Source organism: Grus americana, chromosome Z (genome assembly GCF_028858705.1).
Source record: "Grus americana isolate bGruAme1 chromosome Z, bGruAme1.mat, whole genome shotgun sequence".
In the NCBI taxonomy this organism is placed as follows: Eukaryota; Metazoa; Chordata; class Aves; order Gruiformes; family Gruidae; genus Grus; species Grus americana.
This window is the reverse complement of record NC_072891.1, coordinates 22,812,774-22,838,007: the sequence shown is the minus strand read 5'-3', so window position 1 is coordinate 22,838,007 and position 25,234 is coordinate 22,812,774. Positions and strand designations below refer to the sequence as shown.

The window sequence follows — 25,234 nt, the reverse complement described above, 5'->3', positions numbered from 1 at the left end:
TAGACATACTCATAACGCACTTAACTTTCCAGAGTCAAATTACAACTGGTTCTTATTAATAAGCATCAACGCATTCAGCACTGCCCAAGACAGAGCGATTTATTTCTTGCAATCTGCAAAACAAAACCAAAAATGGGGCATATTGGAAAGCCTTGGAGAATAGTTAACTTGGGCTTGCTTATTTATTTTCAAAATCAAGTATTACTTGAGGGCACTAAGGAGACACTGTACCTCTCAGCACCTAACAAATAAAAGCCAATTTAATACTTTGTAACCAGATTCCCAGTGTTTTCACACTGAGGCAAAAGCAACTTGGAATATCTTAACTGCATTTGGTAAGTATTTCAATCATCCAGCAAGGCGGAACACACACTGCCAATTACACCATGCCCCTACAAAACGAGTGGCCTTTTCTTTTTCCAGAACCACCACCAGAGGCAAAGGAATTCACTCGCCTTCCTCAGAAGCTCCACTATGCATGCGGTACATCTAAGAGGCAGGAGAGGGGAAGAGATACCGCAAAGTACCAAAATCCTTTAAAAACTTCTTTGGGAAACTATGTCAAGCATAACTACATTGACTGTCTCAGAAACCTAGGCTATTTTTATGCAAATGAAGCACAAGGACAAGTGCATTTCTAATAAACCCCACACAAACCACTTAAAATTTCAATAGAGCCCAACTGCACCCTGCTCCCAGTGACTTCAGGGCGAGCTGCATGCACATCTCAGATGTGGCTCAGCTTTCACAGCTGCCCAATTCCCTGCAGGAAGAGGAGTGTGAGACAAAACTCCCCACACCAGAAGAGAAGGGAGCAGAAAGAGCCTCAGGCTCAGCTCCTGTACTGCTACAAAGGCTACCATCTGGGGGAGGGATGCATAATGCCAGTGACCCCACACTCTTCAGCCTATTTAAGTTTCTAGGATTTTGGCTGGGGAGGGGTGGTGGTGGTGTGTGATTATTTTCCCGCCCCGCACCCCCCAGCACATGTGCACTTGCCTATATTCATGTAACTTTTCCTCCTGCTCCCTAAGCACCTTCCCCCTCCCCTGACATCTGCTCCATTCTGGCTCTTTCAATTCACTGGTTCCTGTCCTGCTCCTAGCACTGTAAAGTGAGGAAAATGTTCACTTGTGCCCAGATTTTTACCACACACCAACTGGAAGGAGCCTGGAGGATATTCTTCCTGTTTCACTCTGATGCTGCTCAGTGGAAGTCCCTCTGAGCTGGCCTTTAAGTGTCGCCACCAATCTGAAGGTTTACACTGGCCTCAAACAAGAGATTCTCTATTTTCTGCCTAATGGTTCCTGTACAGGGAAACTGCTGATCACGCTTATGCTTTACTACAGGTAAGGATTACAGAAGAATGAAGGGTAGCTACTTGTAATTTGTGGGGAAGGTATCTAAATCTATTTCCAATGGTTTCAGCCTGGAAACTGCTGTTGGTAACAGTCTGTACTCAAAAGAAGTTTCCCAAAATACATTCTCAAGTTTACCTGTTTGACTAGACTGAATGATGTCACCAATGCCACCTGCAATATGGACAAATGTATCACTAAACTAAAAAGAAAAAAACTCAACAAAAAAATTAAACCAGATCGAATGTGTTTGTGTTTACATACTCTGTTTTTCTCTAACACAGCTCGCTCTTTTCTTCCTGAGTCCCTTTCTGCAGGCACCAGGTAACTTTTCATACTGGTTCTCAGCAGGCTGACACATCTTCGCCCCAAACTACATGCTACTAAACCAAAAGTAAAGTCCTGATTTGGATCCCTTGACTGTGATCTACATTTTTCTGACACAAAACTACTCACAGCACAGTGGCAAAATGATTGCAACCCAATAAACAAAAATTTTTCCCCCAGAAGATAACTGAAAATATAAGACATGCTGCAATTCCAATTTGATATTAATTTCACAAGGGAATGACTATTAGAACAGTCATATTGCAGCAAGGAATTACTTATTTTGGTTCAACACTAATCCTCTTGACCTTTGGTTCAGACAGCCCTCCTTTTGAAAATGCACAGTTGTCATCCATCTTTAGTGCGCCTCACACCACAAAAACCATAGGTTACATTACTGCTTTACACAATGCATGCCTTCCTTGTATGTACAGGGGAACACTAGTACTTTTGTGTTTCTCTGTAGATATCCATACCTTTGAATTCATTGGGAGAAAGGGACAGCATGCCTTTACACCAATCAGGATTTAAATATGCAAAATGAAAAACATTAAGAAGTATTCAGTCACTGTAAAAGTAGATGTTGTAATAATTACACATCCTGTGCACGCACATATTCATGAAGCTAAAGGAAGTGCAAGGAATGTATACAGACTCTCCCAAGAGATTAAGCATTGCTCCGGTTTTCATAAATCCCATGATATTTTACTCTTGTCCCAGTAAATGGGAAGGTGGTGATGGAAACAGTTTTAGTGGGGGGCTAGGACACTGATCATGATTGAAGATCCAGTGTACAATTCTGTTTGACTGGGTTTTGATTACAGTCTTCCCAAGAAATCTGCTTTTCCTAAAAAGATTATGCTACCTTGTTAGGGCTGCTGTGTAGCTAAGCTTGGTTCAGCATTTTGCTATTTACAATACCTGTGTAATCAGTTGCTGAGACTTGGCCTTTGCTTTGGAATTTTACATTTACTATACTTAAGATCAATCCATTCATTTGCAAAATTAAAATATGTAAGAAACAGATGCACATCTACTGTGACATTTCTTTGCCCTTCCCATTAATGCACATGTCTGTCTTAAAAACTAAAAACCTGTAAGCTACTAGGTTAGTAACATTTGATCATTTCAAAGAAAATGGACCCAGATAGTCAAGATCCTTCCCTTTGTGCAACAGACAAATCAGCTTCAGCACTTGCTGCACACTTGCCACTGTGCCTAATCCATTCTATTACAAAAGCACCGTTTTCCAGCATTGGAAGTGCCAGAACAGAAACAATACTAGGAGATAAAACCTACGACCCCTTGAAAGTAGAAGTGTCAGAAAAGGATTTTAAAGTGGTTTACATCAGGTTTTTAAACACAGACGCACTTTCACTGGGACAGCCACTTGGAAACCTCAAAGAAAGTAGTGTATGGTATTTATTGCTTCTCAACAAGAAGGACAAGTGCCTTCAGAATGACTGGCAAAGGCACCTCCCTCCTTCAGGCATGGAGAGATCTCCATTAGAACAAAGCATCATCAGAAGTCCCACTGGAGAATGCTCCAATTAAACAGCTGCTTTTATGGAATAGTGAAGATAGGCATAGCACTTCAGTGCTGTTCTCTCCTCGATAAGTACCCCAAGGAAAAGTACCCTCAGCATTCAGTTGGATCCAAGTTGCAATTTTATTCATAAAAACAATTCCTTAATGCATACTGGTTTCTCTGTGCAGCCTTCAGAAAAAAAAAGGCTTTCTATGGGTGCTGTGTTTCTTGGAGAACAGAATGTTTCATTTTGCTCTAATTCATTCTATTACTGAATTAAAGTTTGATGTATTGGTCTTGACAAGTCCTTCATGCTGATTGTATTGTGTATGATAGTATAATCACTCCCCATGCATTTCACACTAGCTGGCTGATTAATGCAATAGATTACCTGCAGCACTGATGGCAAGAGGGAATCATTGCCCTTCTGCACACTAAACTCCAAATATGCATCAGAGGGAGCGGAGGTGTAACCCAGGCACAAAAAAAGCCTCATTCCTTAAGTTTCCTTTTCTCTCTGGCTGCATATTGCTGCTCCAAGGGTTAAAGGCACACGTGTATTTGGGTGAAAGGAAATGGGTATTTACGTACTGAGATTCTATTCTAAGCTATCATCAACTACATGCTCTGATCTCTATGTGACAAGTAACAAAAGCTCATGCTTCTGTCTTCCTATGTTTTCAACTTTTAGCACAATGGAAAAAAGGAAATAACCAAGCACTTTGGTCATATTGCATGATCCCGTTGTTCCGGATTATGCCTTTTTGAGTTTGTTTTAAAAGCTGCCGCATCTTTGCAGGCACTCTGCCATTTGACCAAAAGGTTTCATACAGGAACAGAAATTTGCTTGAAAGGTGCAGTTTACAGTATCATAGCCTGAGACTCCCTAAAAGAGCACTTAGGATCTGTCACATGTTCATTAGGTGTCCTCTGTGCACCTGTCATAGTACTCTGTAACCTAACCACTGTAGCAAGGCATGGGCTACTGGTCTACAAAGCTACAGGGAAGTATGAAGCACCCACAAATAAACCTCACTGATTAACTTCCTGATATTCACAGAACTATTCATTCACTCACAATCAATCAATTGAAGGTAAAAGCATTGCTAATACTGGCACAAATAATACAAGAATACCCCTTTATGAGTGTCTTCATATGATTCTTCACAGGTTTAAGTAGTTGCCTATATTGACAGATAGGTGGTGAAACCAAAGTGTGATCCTGCCCAAAATACAGATCAGACATTTTATCGAATATTTTAACTGGTAATACACTCTCAGCAGTCACAGTCTATTTGCAGAGACTTTGACAATTTCAGAGGAAAAGTTAATGTGACTACTAACTATAAACACACTAACCTACCTCTATTTAAATTTATCATTGACATGAATGAATTCCTCTCAGTTTTTTTAGGAAGGTACAAAACTGGAAAGTTTGATAGGTTGCTCAAACAAAACAAGATATTCATAAAAGGGATGAAAATACCTTTTTTTCTTTAAGGAAAAAAAAAAGTGGAGCAAGTGCACTCCCTTGCATAGCAGGAAGTTCAGAAAAAAGTATGATTGCCACAACTACGCTCAAAGAATGTAAATAACCCACTGTAACTGGCCAAAAGAACACATTATGATTGCTAGTCTGAATTCCTTCCTACTCTAAGGTTTTCTGAGTTACTTTTGTCTTCCAGTCCAAAAGTGATTGTTGAGTTTTTACAAAACCAGCATGCTTCAATTAAGATTTCTAATACAAGAACCTAGCACAGCTCCTGGTTAGCTGATCTACTGCCTGGCTACCACGACTCAAAATTCTAAGCTTATTTTCAGTCTTCTAGTTAAATTTGTCCAGCTCCAATTACAATTCTCAGCTACCATTTGTTTGCCTGGAAGGAGTGTCTTCCCTACCCATTTTTTAAGTCTATGTATGTATCTTAAATTACAAAGAATTTCCTTTGTCTTGCTTTGATGGACCCGAGCAGACTGAGATTCTTGCATCTCTCACTTTAAATTACTTTTCCAATTTCAGTTATCTTTCCAGTATCCATTCAAGACAGAAAACTGGAAAATATCATAAGGCTAGATTGCTGGACCACAGTAAAGCTCAGAGAAATCAGTGAGGATTTAGTAATTCCTCTCCATAAATCTATTAACTCTCTCTAGCTTTGGCATTTACTGGAAGTTGTATTGGAAAATTAAATAGCAGCTTAGTGTTACTCAAGTATTAAAAATAAAGAAAGGAAGGAAAAAAATAATGCTAAGTACCAGCTTGTACCATAATAAAACTCTGTCCTTAACCTTGGCAGTCATGATTCCACAGTTAGGGTTGCAATGAGTTTTGTACCAGCTCCAATACAGAACACTTCTTTAGGACATTTATAAGTAAATCAGTTCAACAGCTTAGGAATAAAAACTTCAAAAACTGTTTTAATGTGGGTACTTCAAGACATTTGGCTCCTGCTGTAAAAGTACTTTCCATCTAACTGAACTAAACGGAAACCCAAAATTTCTGTATGGCATTAAAAACAAGCCCCTCAAGCTATGCTTATAGACTCAAGTTAATTACTTTCAGGATTATTCCTCAAATCTGATAAACACAGTTTAACCACAGGAAAGAATACCCTCTTTGAAAATAGCTCCTACGTACTGTCATAGTCTGGCTTCATATACCCTCATTTCAAATACCTTTATGGCACATGCCAATAATGAAGGAGGAAGGAAATCATCCTCAGAGAAGATGGACAGAACCCATCTTCACAGAACTGCAGCCTGGCTTCATTCACCGGGGAAATGAAGGTGACAGCAACAACTGAGACACTGCAGGGTCATGACAGCAGTTTCTTTAAGTTGTCATCCATAACTCAAGCCTTAGAGCAGCAAAACTGTCTTGCGATGCTAACTCAGAAGTACTGTTAATTTAGTGCCTCCAATAGCACAAAATCAATCAAATACACTTGACATACATTAACAGCTTACTCTGTGAAAAAGCAGATGTAACCTTAAGTGCATGAACTGAAGGCACATGAGTATTTTAACTGTATGGCAACCACACCATGGTAGCAAGACTAAACAAAACAAAGAGAATTATTATCAATTAAGCAAAGGTAGCCTACTGGTTATTACACAGTTGACGACACAAATACATTTAAGATATCACTTTACAAGTCCCACAGTGAAAGACCAAGGGAAATGGTGCAAAGCATGGTGCATTCCACCTCCAGCATGATGCATCTTTCTACAGCTTTTACTTCAAGGCCAGGCATGTAATATGTACAATCTGAACTTAGAAATTTGAAGTTAACTTTATTTTCTACAGGTGCAAGGCACTGGTACTCTCCTTTGCTTTAAGGCAAAACATGATGTAATTTGAAGTTGGGATATTCAAAGAAATCATGAAAATATGGATATAAGCTTGGCACTCAAATTTGAAACGTAGAGCCTTGCTGTATCATTTTTGAAATACCATAAAATATGGGGAAAGAGAATGTTTCTACTCTACAGCTGACCCTAAAAAGGCATTGCATGAAGTATGCAGCTCTAGAAAAATAGTATTAGAACACAAAAAACTGTAAGGAATGCTTAACTTTAGTGATTCTTTTTCACAGCAGCCCTGAAGTAGTCATCAAATCTGGCATCAGGAAGGAATTTCTATAGGGGCATACTGGCAACAACCCTAGCTGCTTTTATCGTTTTTCCTCCTCCACTTAAGCACTAAGCAGAGATAATCTGTTTAGAACGGCTGGCATGTCCCATTCATACAAGTTTGTCTCTACTTGCAAAGGGAAGGAATGCCTGAGATAGAAATATAGATGGAGAACAGTTTCATTTAGTTAAGGGTAAAAGAATCTAACTTGGTATTTTCTAGAGATGACTACAAACATTTTTCAGAAAAATTCAGAGTGGTTTCCAAATAAAAAAAAGCATTATTTAACACTCAATCATTAGTTTGCTCATGGCAAAATGGTAATTAAATATCTCTTGATTACTCTATAATGATTCCTTGCCTAAACTCAACATTTAGAATTAAGTTTTAGATGAGGAGCAAAGTGTTACTAACAAATTTAGGCATGATCCTTCAGGAAACATACTGTATTATTTCACTACATGACATCCCCTTGTAAAATGGTATTTTAGTCTTAAATTTTAACACAAAAATGTATCACCCTAATCCAGAAAGTGCCCAAAATATCAGCAAATGAGAACTCAGAATAGACCATGGGGCTGTTCCAACATTTAGAATGTGGCCCACTAATTGCCCTAAGACCAAGACTACTAGAACTACTACGGCAAAGACACGTTATTCAGCTCAGGAAATACCTTTATGACAACAACTTATTTAATATGCATAACAAAGGATTCTAAGGATGTCACCCAGGAAAGCTTTATCCCATGAACAATCATGAGAGGTTCCTATGCTTAAAAACTTTAGATACCAACAAGTGGTTGAGGTAGACAGGAGAAGCTTATGCATTGAAATGTGGAGACTACTCCACTGGAAGAACACCTTTTAAATTCCTTTAAACATCATAAACTAAGAGGACCAACAGAAACCAGGATCAGAATGATGCAAACCCAGAATACACTCACCAATTTTATCCATTGCCCTGACTTGCTAGAGGTCTTTGGACACACCCTCCTCCCCATGACATATCCATCATATTTTTGTTCCACAGGAAACTAATCATTGACTTAAAAAAAGCCAGCTCTCCTCCCCCTTGAACAGTTCTTAAATATCAAAATGGAGGAAATCTACTAGAAATGTTTGTTTTGAAACATGCAAATTACATGAAGTTTCTTCATCACAAAGGCAAGCATGAGGATATAAAAATGCTGAAAATGGTAGTTCACAAAAAAAAATATCTGATCCTGTAATCTACGTGTTGACAAGCTGTTGGGCTCCATCACTCCACCAAGCAGTAGATACTTGTCTTAGATTCTTCTACTTGACTGCTTTCATCAGATTAAGCATCTGGGATTTAATTTAACAGTTTCAGCTTTATTAAGCTGTCACAAGAGCAGCCCCGCTTTGATAACAGTAGCTGCTCCAATTATGGCTTGGTTTAGGGTTGACAAGTATAATGATTCATTCGTGGCACATGAGAAGCAATAAAAGGTTGTTTTGCATTACAGCTTTAAAAATGTGGGCACTTTTTTCATTTAATTTGTCACTTAGCTTTTGCTAAGAGGACATTTAAATTGCACTAAAAGGCAAATGGGGCTTTTAGTTTAAATGTAATCCCCATATTTAAATGATCTGTAATGGTGCAGTGTTCGAGTGGGAACACTATTGTTTCACAGTGGGCCCTGATGGTGACATGTGACATTTGTATTCAGGTCCTGTATTATCCATGTGGCTAAAGGGCTTCCAATTTCATTTCACAGCCAGAAGCCTGCAGAAAACACCAATTAACTTGCAGATCCCATTTGCCGACAAAACTCAGCCTCTTCTCGATGTCTGGCATCTGGCAGTGCTCAACGTTTAATTCCATAGCAGAGCCTCACAGCCATCATGATCCCTGGGCTGGGGCACAAAGTCAAATTCTCCCCCCTTTTTTTAAGGGAAAGTTTCCGCTTCTGTAGAGAACAAGCGACTTGTATTTAATTTTTCATGGATGAGTATCAACGAATTACTGCTGTAGTAAGATTGCATGGTCCGTTTTTTTCCCTATAGATTACAAAGAAGGTTAACTGACCTTTTCTTCAAATCACAGATATCAGCTCAACAGGCATCAGCAGATATTTACTGTGCATTTCCATATCCCCCCATTTTACCAATGCAATTTAATTAAAAAGGCAAACCAAGGGGCTTCAGATAATTAATTATTCTGATATACTGAAGTTTCCAACTATGGCCACCAAGAGTTAAATACCTAAAGATCAGCATGTGAAATTTACCTAGTGAGACCATTTAAACAGCAACAACGTGAAGAATTCCCACTCAGCTCTAAACTCTGGGAAGTAATGTATTCATGTATTACTGTTGCAAGTTGGAAGTGTTCACTGGTGCACCACTGAAGTTGCACTGAAATTCTTCTACTATGAGCAGTATATGAGCAACCCTTATAGCTTTGACCTGTAATCTTGATCTTTCCAATACCACACCTTTGGAGTTCCACAAGCAGCATTTAGCTCAACCCATTCTTTGATGTACAATAGGGGAAATCTGCTAGGCATAATTATTATATTCTTCCTCCTGATCTAAAGGCTTTAAAAAACAACTAGCTAGTTATATGTAATGCTTTTTTGTTAACTTGAGGCTTTTGAATCATAAATTGCTTATGGAATTAGGACTTTATATGAGAAAATTGACAGGTTCATACTTAGAGGTGAAGTATTTGTGGGGTTTGGGTGGGGGGTTTTTTGTTGGGTTTTTTGGTGTTTGTTTCAAACCCAATCTGACTTCTACTGAAGTCAACAATTTACCATAAACTCCAGCAGGAACTCTGATCAGAGCCCAGCATGCCCTTCCAGTACCCTTGCCAATGCTCAATGCCAGGCAGGAAGCATCAGTGAAGTTCTAATGAAAGGCTGAAGTGACCCAGTCAAGGAGCAAAGCTGAAGAAAAAAACCTATGCCAAGATGGAACTGACAAAGCAGCCATATGCCTAGCAGTTGGCAGACAGAACACCAGGGCAAGCAAGCCTTTATTAAGCAGAGTCTCTATTTACATATTTTAATGTCCTGAAATTCTCCATAACTACAATGTGAAATTGCTATCTACCTGTGAAATAAATGAGATCATAGATAGAACTTTTATTTTTGAAGACAAATATGTGCCACTCCCAAATTACTCTGAAAGGTAATACAAAAAGTTAAGTATGCAAAGGCCTGTCTCACTCCCTGTATTGAAGCCAACATTATTTTAGAACATAACATCACTGCCTTAAACCCAATGTCTGCGTTCTCTGCCACTACTAGCACAGATCATATGTTGCCAGGGCCATCTTACTTTTCCTTCTGCAGCTTGCTATTGTAACTCTGGTCTCCCTTAAAATCTCCTTCAACTTTCACACACTTTTTTATGGAGATGCACATTTTACCTGGAAAAAGGGATGTATTTAATTTGAGTGACAGTCAAGGTAAAATCCTAGGAAAAACATGGCAGCAGCTTGTAACTTCCACACAAGGTAGAAGTCAAGCTGGAGAGATTCATCCAATTAACAGCAATTTTGAGGGAACTTGCTAAGCATCAGTGGAAGGAATCCTACTGGTGTGGGGAAGAAATGGACAGTTTAGCAACATGAACACAAGCTGGAGGTGGAAGAACCAAATTAAGTTCTCTCATTAGCCTACTGCACACATGAAGTGATTGAAATGCATTTGCAATTGAAACCATGGTACACGATCAACGTATCTTGATACTGTTAGAGCTGGCAGAACAGTTCAGAACTGAAACAACAGGGTCTGCCTGAGACTGCAAATACAGCAGCTGAGGTAGTGAGGTTGCACTGCAGCTTTTTGGGAGTGGCACCTATAATTCTGATTAAACAGAGGTAAACTAATCAATTCAATTAATCTAAAATATTGCTTAGTCAATGCTGCAGGCAGAGAGATTCCACCTCTTCCACCTTCAGACAGGTGCTGTCAAGAAAATGACATTAATATGAAACTGATGAAACAAGAAGAGGAGCCACTAAGAAAATTTAACAAAACCTTTTATGTTTATTGGCAGCATGTGGAAAGACTGCTACAGGTAACAGATGGAGAACACATTTCTGCCTCTCCCACCACCTACCAGCTCAACCCACATAAGCAATGAAGCATGAGACCCTCCAGTTTTCAGTGTGGTGGGATACAATTTTGCTGCGTGCGTGTTCAGCTAAGCACGTGCCCTGCTTGGAAAGAACTGTTATTCCCCAACAAGCCAAGGCATCATAAAAATGACACACTAAAAGGGTTATTACACTTGAAGACAAGTAGTTATATCTATACCCTCTCTGACAGAGCTTTGCCTGCTCTGATATTAAGGCATTCCACCACAGAAGTCTATGACCTCAGCTTGTTAGCTAGTGCTTTATTAGCCTAATGCTTCATTTAGAGTGAACATAATTTATGCTAGACAGGTTATATCTAGTTGAAGCCCCACCATTCAACATGCAATCAATCATGGTCATCTTTAACCTTTAACAGTGAAAAACAGAAGTTTTGCTTTTGACATAACAGTGGAAAAAAGTTTTGCTTTTGATGTTTCCTTTCTAAATGAAGTATGTTATTCTTGCCTGGATTTAATTTCACTTAGCTTGATTTTGGATCTTTAAAATGTATCAAGACCATCATGGTCTTTGGCTCTCTTCTCCGCAGTATTTATATAATGTTTGCATAATGTCCCATAGGGCATCATCTGTAAGCTGGGGGTTTTTTTCATACCTTAATATTTATGTCTATGTTCCACACCACATAAGTCGGGCATAACAGTATTGACCAGAACACATCTCAAAACAGACTCCAGTAAGTCTAGAATTGACATGTCTTCCCAGATGGACTGAGAGCATAGGTAACTACTCCAAATTTTGTGAACCACAAGATGATTCCATTTAGGCCGTGTATCTTCAGCTTGCTTTGAGAAAGCCTCTAAGACAGCATCCCAAACCATACTACAGCTAAGATATACACATTAATCCCTTCACGCATATACTCAGTGAGTTATCTTTTAAAGAAACAAGTTAGATTTACCACTGTATTTTAAATAATTCAGGTTGTCTTTTGTCACTTTTATCCTCTACACACTTACACACCAACTGGTTAGTGGTTTGTTCCACTACCTTAAACCCAGGAAAGCAATTGCTTGTGGTTACTTAATATTCTTTCCACTCACCTACCCACCTTTAAAATATTGATGACATTTACGTTCAAGTTGTTCTGAATTTCCCCTCCCAACCACAAATTCCTATAGATTTTGAGAACTTCTGAACCAGTAGTTCAAAACTGTATTAGCAGTACTTCAAAACTGGCATACTTTAGGTCCTCAGACCTTACCAGCTCCTTTCCCATTTCAGCCTGTGTTCCGCTCTCCGTTGTACAACTAAGCCATGTATCTGGTCACAACTGACCTTTCCTGTAAAGCAGTGTTAATTGTTTTAGCCCTCTTATTTGATCTCCTTTCCTGTTCAGTAATGGACTTCTACTTTGTTGCTATCTTCTCATACTCTTAATGAATCTTCTCTTTTTGCCTTCTATGTCTCTAGTTGTGAATCAATTTCTTCCTTAATGTTTCCATTTTAGCACTAGTGGCTTATATACTTACCCTCAGTTGCGTGGCTACATTTTCACTTTTTGCTTTATTCTTTAGAGCCTTAGGTACTTACAATCTGTTGCAATTGTACTTGTTTCATACCATGCTTCCTCTCCTCCAAGTACAATTGTCTCACACTGTAGATCAGAAATTCAATTTCACCCAACCTTAACTGAAGAAGCAGAAACTGCAGAAAACTCTAACCTGCCTTACCTAGTACCATAATAAAGTGTCTCTCCACCCCAAATATGTAATTGTGTCTTCACTATACATATGAACACCTAAATGATTTTTAAGTCTGTGCATTTACCCAGTTCATCCCAGAGCTGCCTATACTTGTCAGTCATTGCAGTTCCTTGTTGTCTCCAAAGCGACAGACGAGGGTCAGCCATGAACTGTTCAGTTATCAACGTCAACATGCGAGCTCCGTTTGAATCTCTCATCTTTAGCATCTCACGCACCTAGAAAATGAGTCTTTTAATACAAACTTGAAAAAACCAAAGAAATCACAGTATAGACAATATGCTGCAGTGTTAAGTATTCCAATTCTGTTAAATAAAAAATAAGAAACGTAATTTATGTATGTCACATGAAATTTTTAAATAGGAAAAATAGTCTGCCTTCTCAATTTTAACAATTTCTGGTTTCAGTATCCCATTGCAATTCTTTGAAGACATTTCTTCCACAAGTAATCCACAGGTGTATTAAGCAAACTGCTGCAAGACTAATTTCTACAGGTTTCTCCAACATTTTGGGGGTGGGAAGGAATAAAACAACAAAGCTGCAGATGGTTGAAATGTTACTTCATATCCTTAAACTTATCTCAAGATATATCAGATTGTGGTCCACTGCTGTACAACTCATTAAGTTGCCATCATGTTCCCAAGGCTTTGTCTTGTTTTAGAACAGGACTTTGAGTAAGACCCAAACAAATACAGACTGGCTTGGGGAAAGGGGAGAGAAAGAAGGGAAGGTTTAGAGTACTCAACACACCTTTGCAAAAAGCAAATTGAGCTGCTTCCCTGATCCATGGTATCCGCCCTGGGAGAGGAAGAGTTTAACCTGTTCTTGGACCTGTTCCTCATCCAAATGCCAGCAGTTTTCATCATCTATGCTAGCACCCGCTGTTGGGTCAGGCGCACCTGCAAACAGTAAGAAAAGATATCATTATTATGTTCTATATAAAGAAAGAGAGGTTCGTGGGTCCAGGGGATAGGACTACTGCAGAGGTTTTGGGATTTGTGTTTTGTCCTGGTTTGGGTCTTGGCTTTAATCTAAACATTCTTTAAAATAGACTTAAATTTCTCCTCAGTAGTCTTAATCACTTAGAAATTACAGCCTATGAAAAGGTATTTAAATAAATAATATTTTATAACAAAACATTAAAATCAAGTGAAGTTTTTTCCTCCCATCTTGGCAGCTATACTGAATGCTTTTATAAGAAAAAATTAGACTTTGCATAGTATTTCTACAACTGTGATGTTAAAACCACTCTCCCCCAAACACCTGTGTAATTCCTGTACCTTCAGCAATCTTGCTCAGGTTTAAGTGACTGCTAGTGAGCGCTGCTATTGATGAACATGAGGAAAATCATCACCTCGGTGCCTCTGAGCTGTGATGGCTCTGCAAAGCTAAACAAAAAGTAAAAAAATCCCCAAACAAATCCAAAGTCTTAAAGCACTAAAGGCATTTCCATCATAAATAAGAGTTACAGCTGTATAGACTGTGGTGCTTCCAAAGGAGCATTTTTACATAGGCAATATCATCATCAGAGAGTCAGACCAACTCTACCTGAATTAGCCTAGTGTGAACTGAAGTGACTAGATTTACATCAGGCAGTGCTCTGGCCACAGACTGCTCTAACTCAAATTTTACAGATGAGATCAGTGATTTTCCACCAGTGGCCTCTTCTAAAAGCTGACAAAATTAACTAAAACAAATTCTTGCACCATCTAGCAATCTGTATTTTTTTCCAAAGGCTGCACCTCCACTGGATAGTGTTCAAGAGGTATTCAAACTGAAAAGGCTGAAAAGCACTTATCTAGACTGTCAGGGAAACAACTCAAGGTAGTGCACCACCATACCAGATATAAGGTATTTTAAGCATGCCCGAGACTCAAGTTAACTTGACATTTTGATTTTGGGCTTGTCACAACTGTATAATCTCTATCACTGGCAGATATTGAGAAGATGTTAGAAATTTAATCACTTTCCACAATATATCACTTTTAAATCCAAGTCCATGTTACCTCTGTAGCAAAAAAAAAAAAAAAAAAAAAAAAAAGAAGGATACTGGCAGGGAAGGAAAGTTACTTAAGTCAGATTTGGAAAAACTTGCTTTTTCAAGGAAGTCCTGAGAACTTGAAAAGCAAAGACAGCCAGTACTCTTCAAATGTATAGGAACTAAACATTGATTCAAGCCTTCATTTCACAATTGCAGCTCTGCCATGTAGCTGAAGCTTTCAAGTGGTCACAGGGAATGCTGGAATCTTTATTCAATGAAAATCAACTGGAAGATTTGAAGGGTCAGAGGGATGTCTTGTCTACTAGTTGCTAAGCGTAAAAAAACACCTCCAAAAAACCCACACCCTTCCAGCTCAGCAACTTCCTAAACTCCCTCCAAATTCAGAGCCTACAGCTAGGAACAGTGCACTGCTGTATGCATGTGCATATATATATATACATACACACAAACACGTATGTAGATTAATAAGAAATTGTGTCTTTTGAAGATGTGATTGAACTCTCCTGCTTTCCAAAGGAACCATAACGGTGTCTCAGAAGACAGGAATCAAGCCCAAGACAGTAGAAAAACCAAGGAATGAAAAGCATCCCCTTCTGTGAGTACCTCCATCTTTAGTATGTTAGTTTTAAGGGGCTTTCAATTCAGTCAGCTACATGAAACACATACTGGTAAGTCTTCAGTTGCAAAGAATGAGACAAAAAGGGAAATCAAGCCACACATGACCAAGCAGTGCAGCTGCTGCACAGACCCAGGTTTGCAGTATCACCTTGCAAATAGTTTAAATATTTCATTGCTCTAAAACACAGAAGAGACCTGTGAAAACGAACTATATAAAAGCACCAATATACAAAATATGCTTACATTTATCCCTCACTTAAATGAATATATGGATATATCCACATATATAAAGTAAATGGAGATTTATCTTTAAATAATCTTGGTAAGGCTACTTTTAAATTGAATTAAAAATAGCCCAAGATTCCTCAAGCTAAGCTTCCCTATTTAGGGAAAAAAAAAACCCCAAAATTCCTTCCACAACTGTTTACATTTTATCAAAAGCTCATTGGCCAGTTTGTGCTAGAAGGTTAAATTTCAACACAGCTACCACAGATTCTTTAACAACAGGGTTCCTTTACAGGAACAAGGGCACCCGCTGCCCCAGGCCAGCAGTACTGCCCCCACCAAGGCCTCTTCTCCCAGCACAATCCCAAATACACCTTCCCCAACGGCTCAACGTTGCTATACTTATGCCAGCATTATTTTCATGCCAGTAGGCTAGAAGACTGTTAAAGCTGAGGACACCAAGCTGAGGGTCTGACCTCTACGATGCTGTTCAGCACAGTACTACAGATATGTCTGACTTGGAACGATTTTTCCTTACAAGACCTTATATAAACTAGACCCAGTATGATCAAAAATTTTGATCAGGATGTATAAAGAAATTTCAGCATACATGTAACCCACACCAACTACAGTTGTAATTCACTGATCTTTGAACACCATTGGAAGTCTTCAGCAATAGCTATGGACTAACAAGGCACAGAGACAGCATGTCCAAAACCTCAGCTTCCCCTGCCCATCTCACTCTTGTTTTGGGGTCGAGACATGACCATCCACATGTGTCTCAACCAAGCACTCTTCAAGATCACTACATTCACTTACAGTCAGGCGAACACTGATCAATCTAGCCTGTTTCCTCTCCCACTCAAACACAGATGACTCTTGGGCAATGGACAGCATTTCTACACTGCCACTGTTCTTCTGAAGACATGGGACCAGGCGAGTAGACAAGAAACAATCTGAACAAGCAACAGAAGGAAGCGGCCATAGGAGCTGTGAGATGAAGCCCTAGCAATAGCTGGCAGGAAGGCTCAGGCTCAACACCATCAGAGCTGAAAGTTCAACCCAAAGGCAGTGGCTTCGCTTGGGGTGTGGCATGGCCCCGAACAGGCACCATGAGGCTGCGGCAGACAGACAGGTTGGCTGCAGAGAGGAACATGGACAGCCCTGAATTTAATCTCTGCAGTGCAGTTTGGTACCAAGACCAAATCCCATTCCCTGCTTGTGAACTGGGAATAAGTATTACTTACATGCTTTAGAGGGGTGTCATGAGGATAAATTAGTTCACATTTGAACTATGAAAGTGAAGAGCACTGTATAATTATACTAAATATTAAAACCTGTAATTAAACTGTGTCAGTTTATAGACACTAACGTGTTCATCTCCCTCCTTCCAACCTCTGGCTTTTTTAACTTCTGTCATGACTGGTCTTTGAAACAGCTTTTACATCATGTACTTACAGTTAAATACAATAAATAAAGTATTTATAGTCAGTATATAGATACAGCCATATATACTTACTCATGCTCTTTTTTACTAAAATTACTAAATTGCAATCTTAGTAATCAAAGCAGAAGTATTGTGCACAACTGTAACACTGAACACCCAAATAAATTTGAAAACAAGGTAACAGCCTTTTATATTTATGGTCATAACAGGTTACATGTTAAACATAATCAACTCTCAAGTTCTAAGCAGAAGCATTTAAAAAAATAAACACTTTGATGATTTATATAGCAATTTTAAGAGCAACTGCTTTCAAAGTGAGCAACCACATTCAAGAACTGGTGCTGTATAAGGAGAACTTAACCTTGAAAAGTAGACACAAAACAAGGAGCATTGACTAAAATAGCCTAAGAATTGACTTTATTGTAAACTACTCAGGTACAGATCAATAGTGAAATTTGGTTAAAACAACAGAAAGTAGTCTAAGGCAAACTGCTTCCCTGATCCTAATTTCTGAAGTACCACAAAAGTTGTTTTAATCTTCAAATGAAACTATGCTGAATTACTCACTCATAGCCATACTTTTTTGAACTTCATTTTCTAAAAGTCTTACTAATTTAAGTATACAAATGAACTGTAGATCAGTTAAATTTTATTAACTGTCATTCCACAGCGGCAGTAAGGAGAAGATATGGAAAAATGATTACAAATAAAAAGCATAACTTACTGAGTATTATGCATAGATTGAATGGTCCCAGCTAGAAACCAATACTGCTGTACACTGATTCACAACAGAATAGCAATTGATTTTATAAACTTAGTGTGGTCAGAATTATTCTAAGCAATAATTACATAAAACTAAAGATCATAAAATTAATGATTCAAAAATATTATTATGCCTTTGATTCACCAAATGATTCAAAGTTCAGACAAAGTCACTTCATCTTGTATGTACTTAATTTCAGAACTCTTGGGTGGAATATAACACCTGTTCAGCAGCGCACCGCATCAAAAAAACAGCAACTGCTGTGAAGCAGCTAGTCCTAACAACAGAAAATATGAAGACAGGACAGGCTGAGTTGCTGAGGAAAGTTAATAAAACCCCAACAAGTTTTTAACTTCCAAGAGATTATTATTGCATCTGCACGTACAGGAAAATGCATAAACGTACCTGCTGACAATATCTTAAGCGCTCCTGCTAAAATCCAGGTCTCACAAACATTATATAGCAATAAGTTTGAGAGTCTACTTGTGTGTGGCAGATAAAAATAAATGAAAATAACACATGCTAATCTGTACTAATAAGGAAGTTCTCTTATCTTCCATGTCTCAAAAAAATCTCACTATTTTCTATATAACAAGTTTTAATGTTTACTGTGTCTAAAAAAACCTTTCCTAAAAATATGAACTTCATACATTTTTTCATGTTATTTTGCAGCTATCAATCTTTCCCTTTATTTTACATTGTATTAGTAATTTAATTCTACTTGAGTTTCTGAAGTTTCTCTAGTTTTGGCTAGTCGTCTTGTTACTTCCTTCCCAAATCTGGTTCACTAAACAATTCTCATACTAAGCATTGGAGCACTTCACTTTCATCCTTCTTGAAAGGAAACTCACCTGCCACTTCCTACATTCTTCTTTTGCAATTAGTCTCTCAATCAATTTTGCCAGTTTAAGCAGGGCCATATGAAAGATTCCATCATTTTTTTAATAATGTATCATCTTTAACATTGAACAGTCCTCCTTCTAGTAGATCAGCAATACATTGTATTCTGTTGTTCAGCCCTATCCTACTCTACAATTTTCCACTAAAATCCCCATTATTTCAGTTAAATACACTAAATTCATATTAACACACATATTCACCTCTACCTCTGAATTGCCCTTTGGAACTTACAATATACAGGGAACAGCACTAGATACTCTGAAATTTTCTTTTAAAGCAATTTTTTGGATAGATGTTTTCTTCTTGAATGCCTCCACCAGCACTCCTAATATACACTACGGATTAATGTTTGCAGAGGATCTGCCTGGACAAATACGAAAACAACGACCCAAGTACCTCTGCTTCTGAGAAGACAAGTGTACTTAACCACTTTCTCCCAGATCATCCCTCTTAAATTTGAGTTCATCTGCACATGGTTTTGTACTGGCAAGTGACTCGTATTGTGAGTTGGAGAATGGGAGAAAGTCTGGAGAAATCCATGTAGCTCTTCTAAGAGCTGAGATTGCAATAGCAGCACTAAATACTCAGTAAAAACAGTACAGCTTAAAAATTAGAAATGAAATCAGTTTGCTAGGCTGTCCTTATACAAATAAAAGGCAGACCCTTTTTTCACTATGCACATAGTAACAAAACAATGCTAATGTGAGATTAATATGCAAACAGACCTTCCCTCCTCTCCCTCATCTTACAGTTAATTTCTATTTCCACTCAAATTCTCAGGAATACAGTTTGACCTTCCAACCAATTTATTTCAGTGAAAGTTTCATACTTAAGACAGATCCAAGATGACAAACCTATCTGCTAATCAGTCATCCTGACTGTTGTCCTAGGTTTACACACCTGCCAGCTTCCTCTGCTACAGTGGTACAGAAATTAACAGGGAGGAGAAAAAGCCTCAGCTAAGCAGGATTCAAATCTACATCCAGCTTTGAGTCCCCTTTTTTTCCCCCACAGTGAGGCTCAATCATGAAGCAAGAAAGGATATAGAATTATTTGTATCCACCAAGGAACTCAAAGGAATTTGTCACTTCAAAACCTATGTCAGTGTAAGTCACTTCACTAGTTCCCCTGGTAACCTCCTTCACAAGGAAGGTGGCCAGAGCCAGTCGTCAAATGCTGCATAAGATAGAATTTTGAGGAAATGAACAATTATCCAATCCACCCTTTGTGAAAGCAAAGTACTGCAGAGTTGTTCCATCTCCTCAGCCAGCTCATAAGCAAGTCAACAAGACCGCTGTGGTCAGAGCTCTTCAAAGCCCCAGATCATTCTTATGTACAAATAAACAGTATTCAAGAGCTGATTTCTTTTGCTTATTGTTGTAAATATATGAAAACTGAAACTAGTATAAGCCATGACAGAAACAAGTTTTATATAAAACAACCCTGAAATTAACACACCTCTAGGTACATTGAAAATAATTTCCTCATCCAGCTCCAGATTCAGGACTTCCCTTCGATCAAGGCTGTTTCTGGTGTTTCTGTGCAAGGTCTCCTCTAACTTTTATAAGCAAGTTTCTGTAAGTTTTTTTCCTCTTACTTACCTGTGCCTTCAAGCAGTGTTCAATATAATTCCTCTTCAAACATTAGTTTAGTGAGGTTAAACTGTTCAAAGCAAGACAGGTCTACAAGACAGATTTGTATTACAAACTGAACATCTGCAGCACAGGAGATACAGAGTGAGTGGTGATCCTAAGTTCACCAGTTGACGCTATTAGAACCAGTGGTAAATTTATTTTGGTTAACTATTATTTTAAATTTAAGGAATTTGATTAAAGATCAAAATAGAATTACAGTATGAATCCCAGAAGAATGCTTACTTGTTACATAGAGGAACTTACTTTTTCCTTAAAAGAATCATGTAATTTTTTTTTTTAAAACACTGTAAAGACATTTTAAAAAAATAAGTCAGACCATGGTTTTATGGGAGTCTGAGAGGAAAAGCAGGAGACTATAGATCCTCTTTTGTAACCCAGCTTTCTTTTGTAATAGTTTATTTTCTTATGCTGCCTGGATTTTCCACTTCATTTTTTGGTGTTTTAAGAAATATCACCAGTCAGTTAAGACATACTGCAATCTCATGTACTAGGAAAACAGCAAGAGCCGTAAAAATAATTTAAAACTATTTTTAAACTACCATACTCAAATTCATTGTGAAATTTCATAATTGATCATCAACTTAGTTTTTTGTTTCCTATCCTTCTTGCTATTTAGGTTGTGATATAAACATCAAATATCTCTCTAAAAATACTTTAAATGCTAATGAGTAATGAGATACTTTGACAATAAGAAGAGAGCTTACAAAGACTAACATGCCTTTTGTTATTATAACTACAGACTTAATGTTGACCAAGTTTAAGCACTCTCTGCAACAGCTTGTTGTTTCTATTACGTTAGCCATAGTATAGCTCATACAGCCTTATATAGCCATCATCTGTCCTTCCTTTCCCACCCCTGCCTTCCCCTTTTCTAATCACCCTTGAATGTTTGAATCTTCTGTGCCACTCATACTCACCATAATTCTTCCTTCCCCTTAATTCCTTACATTCAGGCTATTACCAACTCTCATGTGATACATGCCTTCAGCTTACAACATCTGAGCATCTTTCTCTGTTGCTTAATGTCCTGCATCTGCTTCAGCTTCCCTTTCCATCATCACCAGGCAGGTCTGCCAATCACCTTCTCATTACGTTCCATAACAACTAGAGCAACTGCCTTGCCTCTGGCCACATTCCCATAGCTCCCAAAGCCAAAAAAGCCCCAACAAAAGAAGAACACTGCTCCCGAAATTCACCTTTTTGAAGCACCACCTGCCTGGGCCTGCCAGGGTCATGGGACCCTAAGGAGAGGGGCTAGGCTGAAGACAAGTCCTGTTATTGGAAATACTCTCTTCTTTCGTTTGCCTACACTGTATCTAACAAACAACTGTTTTTCCTTCTCCAATATTAAGCAGCATGGCTGTGTTTGTGTTGCAAATTCTTTGGAACAGTGGTCATCCCTCTTAAATATCTAGCACACAAGAACTGTTCCTGTCCATGAACAAACAAACAAAAAGATATTTTTAGATATTTAGATAACTTATTCTTCCTCTCTAAGCTGCTTTTACACATACAGCTCTGGTCACCTTAGAGGACACTTCTATCAGATGACCTTACAGAACACAGGACTTCAATAAAATAACTGGGTCACCTCAAACCCACAACTACCTGCTTTCAGTTCAGCAACATCTGTAGAAAAGCCACCTCAGAAGCCTCAAGTCACACCCAGCACCCTTTAGCAAAGGTAAGATGTTTAGTACAAGAAACAGAGCCATTAAAACCATGTGCAACAGAAAGATCAGGAAAGATCAAGATCTTTGCTGATGCTGTAGGATGCCGCACCACTAACAGGAAAAATGCATTGAAATACAGGTTTTATATTTCCCCTGACTTCATACAGAAGTCAAATCCCAAAGGATAATAAAAGTATATTTAACGAATGACAAAAACAGTAACGCCTTCTCACTTTTATGCTTTGCTATTAAAAAACAAAATTATACCATCAAAGTGTCAGAAAAGTAGTTCAAAAAGAACAAAATAACAAAAAGATGCCATTGGTAAGTTGGTAAGATAGTTCCTTTAAGCAACAAACACCAGTACTCATTTTTTCATAGCTGGAAAATACAAGCATGAAGCAGAATGGGCCACATACTAACACTGTTGGAGACATCAAGCTCATTGCTTATGAATTCATTCTTTTCTCTTTTCAAAAAAAATACTTCTTTCTAAACATCTGAAAGTGATGTAAACACCATAGCATCACAGAGTAATTCGGGTTGGAAGGGACCTCAGCAGGGCACACTGCTGCATGCCACAAAAAATCTCAAAACCAAAGAGGGAATGAAGCAAAAGGAAGAACAAGTATCAAACTCACCATGGACTTGATTGATTTCTGAATTCTGAGAAAGAATTTCATCTGCTAGTTTTTGAGCAGTTGGCAAAACTTCCGTGTGGTGTACTGTGATCAAATACTGTACAAATTTCTGTAGTTGGTCTCTGTTCATTTGAAAGAGTGTCTCTGAAATGGGAAGATGCAGTTTGACCTGATCTGGCTTGCGGATCCGGTATAAAGAGAGTGCCACAACATGCGCACAGTAAAATATGTCCTTGTTTCCACAGCTACAGGTCACTGAGGTAATCTTGCAACGATCAAAGCTGATAGCTACATTGCAAACAGTTTCTGGCTCCGATTGCATTGCAGGCTCTGTCACTGTGCCACTCAAGTGGAAACCTGTGCAGGGGGGGAAAAAGAAAAATTTACAGTATTTCACTTAATATATCTTGTTATCAATAACATTTCATTAACAAAGTAATAGTCATCATCTATTTCTAAGAATTTCTATATCTTTAAAAAATTGCTTTAATTACAATTGCTTTAATTTCTGTCATACGTACCCTTTTCATCTCCAATAAAATCAAAAGGGGGGTAAAAAGCTAGTTTACAAGCCCTCTTCACCATTCCATCACAACATTCATAAAAGTTCGATAGCAAGAAAAATATTTATTTGGTAAATGACAGCTGCAGAAGCAGAGCTGCATCCGATTAAAGACAAATGAGAACTCCCAGTATCTCAGCGAGTTGGCAGCAATTTTCCAAAGCCCCCACCAGGGAGCCTGCAGCACCTACCAGCAAATTTAACCATTCTCTCAATAAATAAGAGGGAAGTAGTGCACTCTAGTGGCACGAACCCAGGTCCGAGTCTCAACTCTGCCACAGACTAACTTAACCTCTCTGCTTTCACCTCTCCCACCACTGAGCTCATGTTAAATCTCACCTTCACCCAAGCAATCTAGTAAGATGGCTGTTTGCGTAGCTCTTTGGAGATGGAAACTGCTGCAGTTGCCAATACAGAGGATATAAGAGTTATAATACTGAACGAGGCACACGTGCACTGTTTCAGAAGTCTGCATTATGGGCCACGTTTTCCATTCAACATGATAAAGCACAAGGCAAGAGAGCTAGGTTTTCTTGTAAGAAGGCATGGTATACCATAAGAAACATGTTCATTTCAGCAAAAATGCCACCAGTCACAGCGCCCTGTTGAACCAAGGTTTCACACTCTAAAGATCAGACCTAAACCCGCCTCTGTTTGCCCAACATGAAGGCCCAGGTTTGGTCCTCAATACTTTATCACTGAATAGCAGATATTTGGGAATTTCTTTTGGTTTCTACATAAGCATGACATTGATTTTGACTCAAGCAGCAAGTCAGAGGCACAGATACAGGCAACTAAGTTTCATACGCCGTACCAGTATTTAAACTTGAACAAACAGTGCATATAAAATCTGGGATGTTAACTATTTAATGGAAATAATATCAAACCACACTCCTTTGAAGTCCAAAACTGATTTAGTATTCTTGAAATACCAGAAAGGTCTATTGTAGGAAGCAGTATCATATGAAAATTAGGTGGAAAAAAGAAGATATATATATACATAACTCTAGTCCAAAATGATGTATTCTCCAGTTGTTTTAAAAAATCTCAAGTTACAGGAAGCAAAAGAGGAAAATCTCTCATTTTTTTCAATTTTGTTTACACTGTACATTTCAGAGCAGGTTGTGAAGTCAGCATCACTGTTTTGATTACATTCAACTGCAGTACACTGATACTCTACCCTGAAGAAGGTCATATGCACGCACTAACCTGGACTTTGCAAGAGGATGTGTACCAGTTAACATGGTTAAGCATCAAGGCTGAAGAGGCACAGAGAGGAAGGGGGGGTGGATGAACAAGCCCACGCCCAGGCGGTATTCTTGTTCTTGTCTCAACACTTGCAGAGAGAAGAGGAGTGGAACTGCCCCTCACATCATAAGCTCCTCACTCTGCCCTTCCCTCCGGTTTTTAAGGAGTCACAGCACACCTTCTCTCAAAAAGAGAGGCTTTGTTAAACTTAGCCAGCTCTATTTCAGGTTAATTCCCAGCAAGTGAAAGTTGGATTGCTGGTCCCAAAGCAACCGCAAGGGAGATTTTTCTTTTTAATATCACTTTCTTACAAAGCATACATAAAACTCTTTTATCTATGAGCCGAGGAAAAGCCCAACACTTGGAACACTGAAGGAGTCTGGTCCCCTCAGTAAGTACCTGAGCTCCTATTAATTCCAATAGAAAAAGGCCCAATGAAAGATTTTCTATTAAACCAACTTTTTTTTTTTTTTAAAAAAAAGCCCAACAAGCTATTCCACCAATATTATCACTTTTAATTTGTCCGTATGTAATTCAAGCATTCAAAGAGTTAAAATCTTCCTGGAAAGATGAATGTCTCCAGAAATATTTAGAGTTAACAGCAGGCCTTCCTTTAAATCCCTACTCTGTTCAGACACAAACACAGCTCATGGCCCCCCCTCCCTCTCCACTGACAGTTTTTGAGAATTCACCTTACAAGTAGCAACATTATAAGCACAGATCCTGGTCTAAACAATGACAGCACTAATACAGTCAAGTTACCTAACCTACCCTTCTTAAGTTACACAGGGTTCAAACAAAAACATCAGCTGGCCTTGCAG

General features: G+C 38.5%; 1 protein-coding gene across 2 annotated transcripts in view; it reads right to left on the bottom strand.

Moving 5' to 3' along the window:
- Nucleotides 1–25,234, bottom strand: part of ZSWIM6 (zinc finger SWIM-type containing 6) — a 114,234-nt gene that overhangs the window by 27,893 nt on the left and 61,107 nt on the right. For both annotated transcript variants that reach the window (XM_054809143.1, XM_054809144.1), the window contains exons 2-4: nt 22,604–22,960; nt 13,430–13,578; nt 12,747–12,897 (exon numbers count right to left, since the gene is read on the bottom strand). In XM_054809143.1, the coding sequence (XP_054665118.1) occupies nt 12,747–12,897; nt 13,430–13,578; nt 22,604–22,960 (657 nt within the window). The remainder of the gene's footprint in view (nt 1–12,746; nt 12,898–13,429; nt 13,579–22,603; nt 22,961–25,234) is intronic.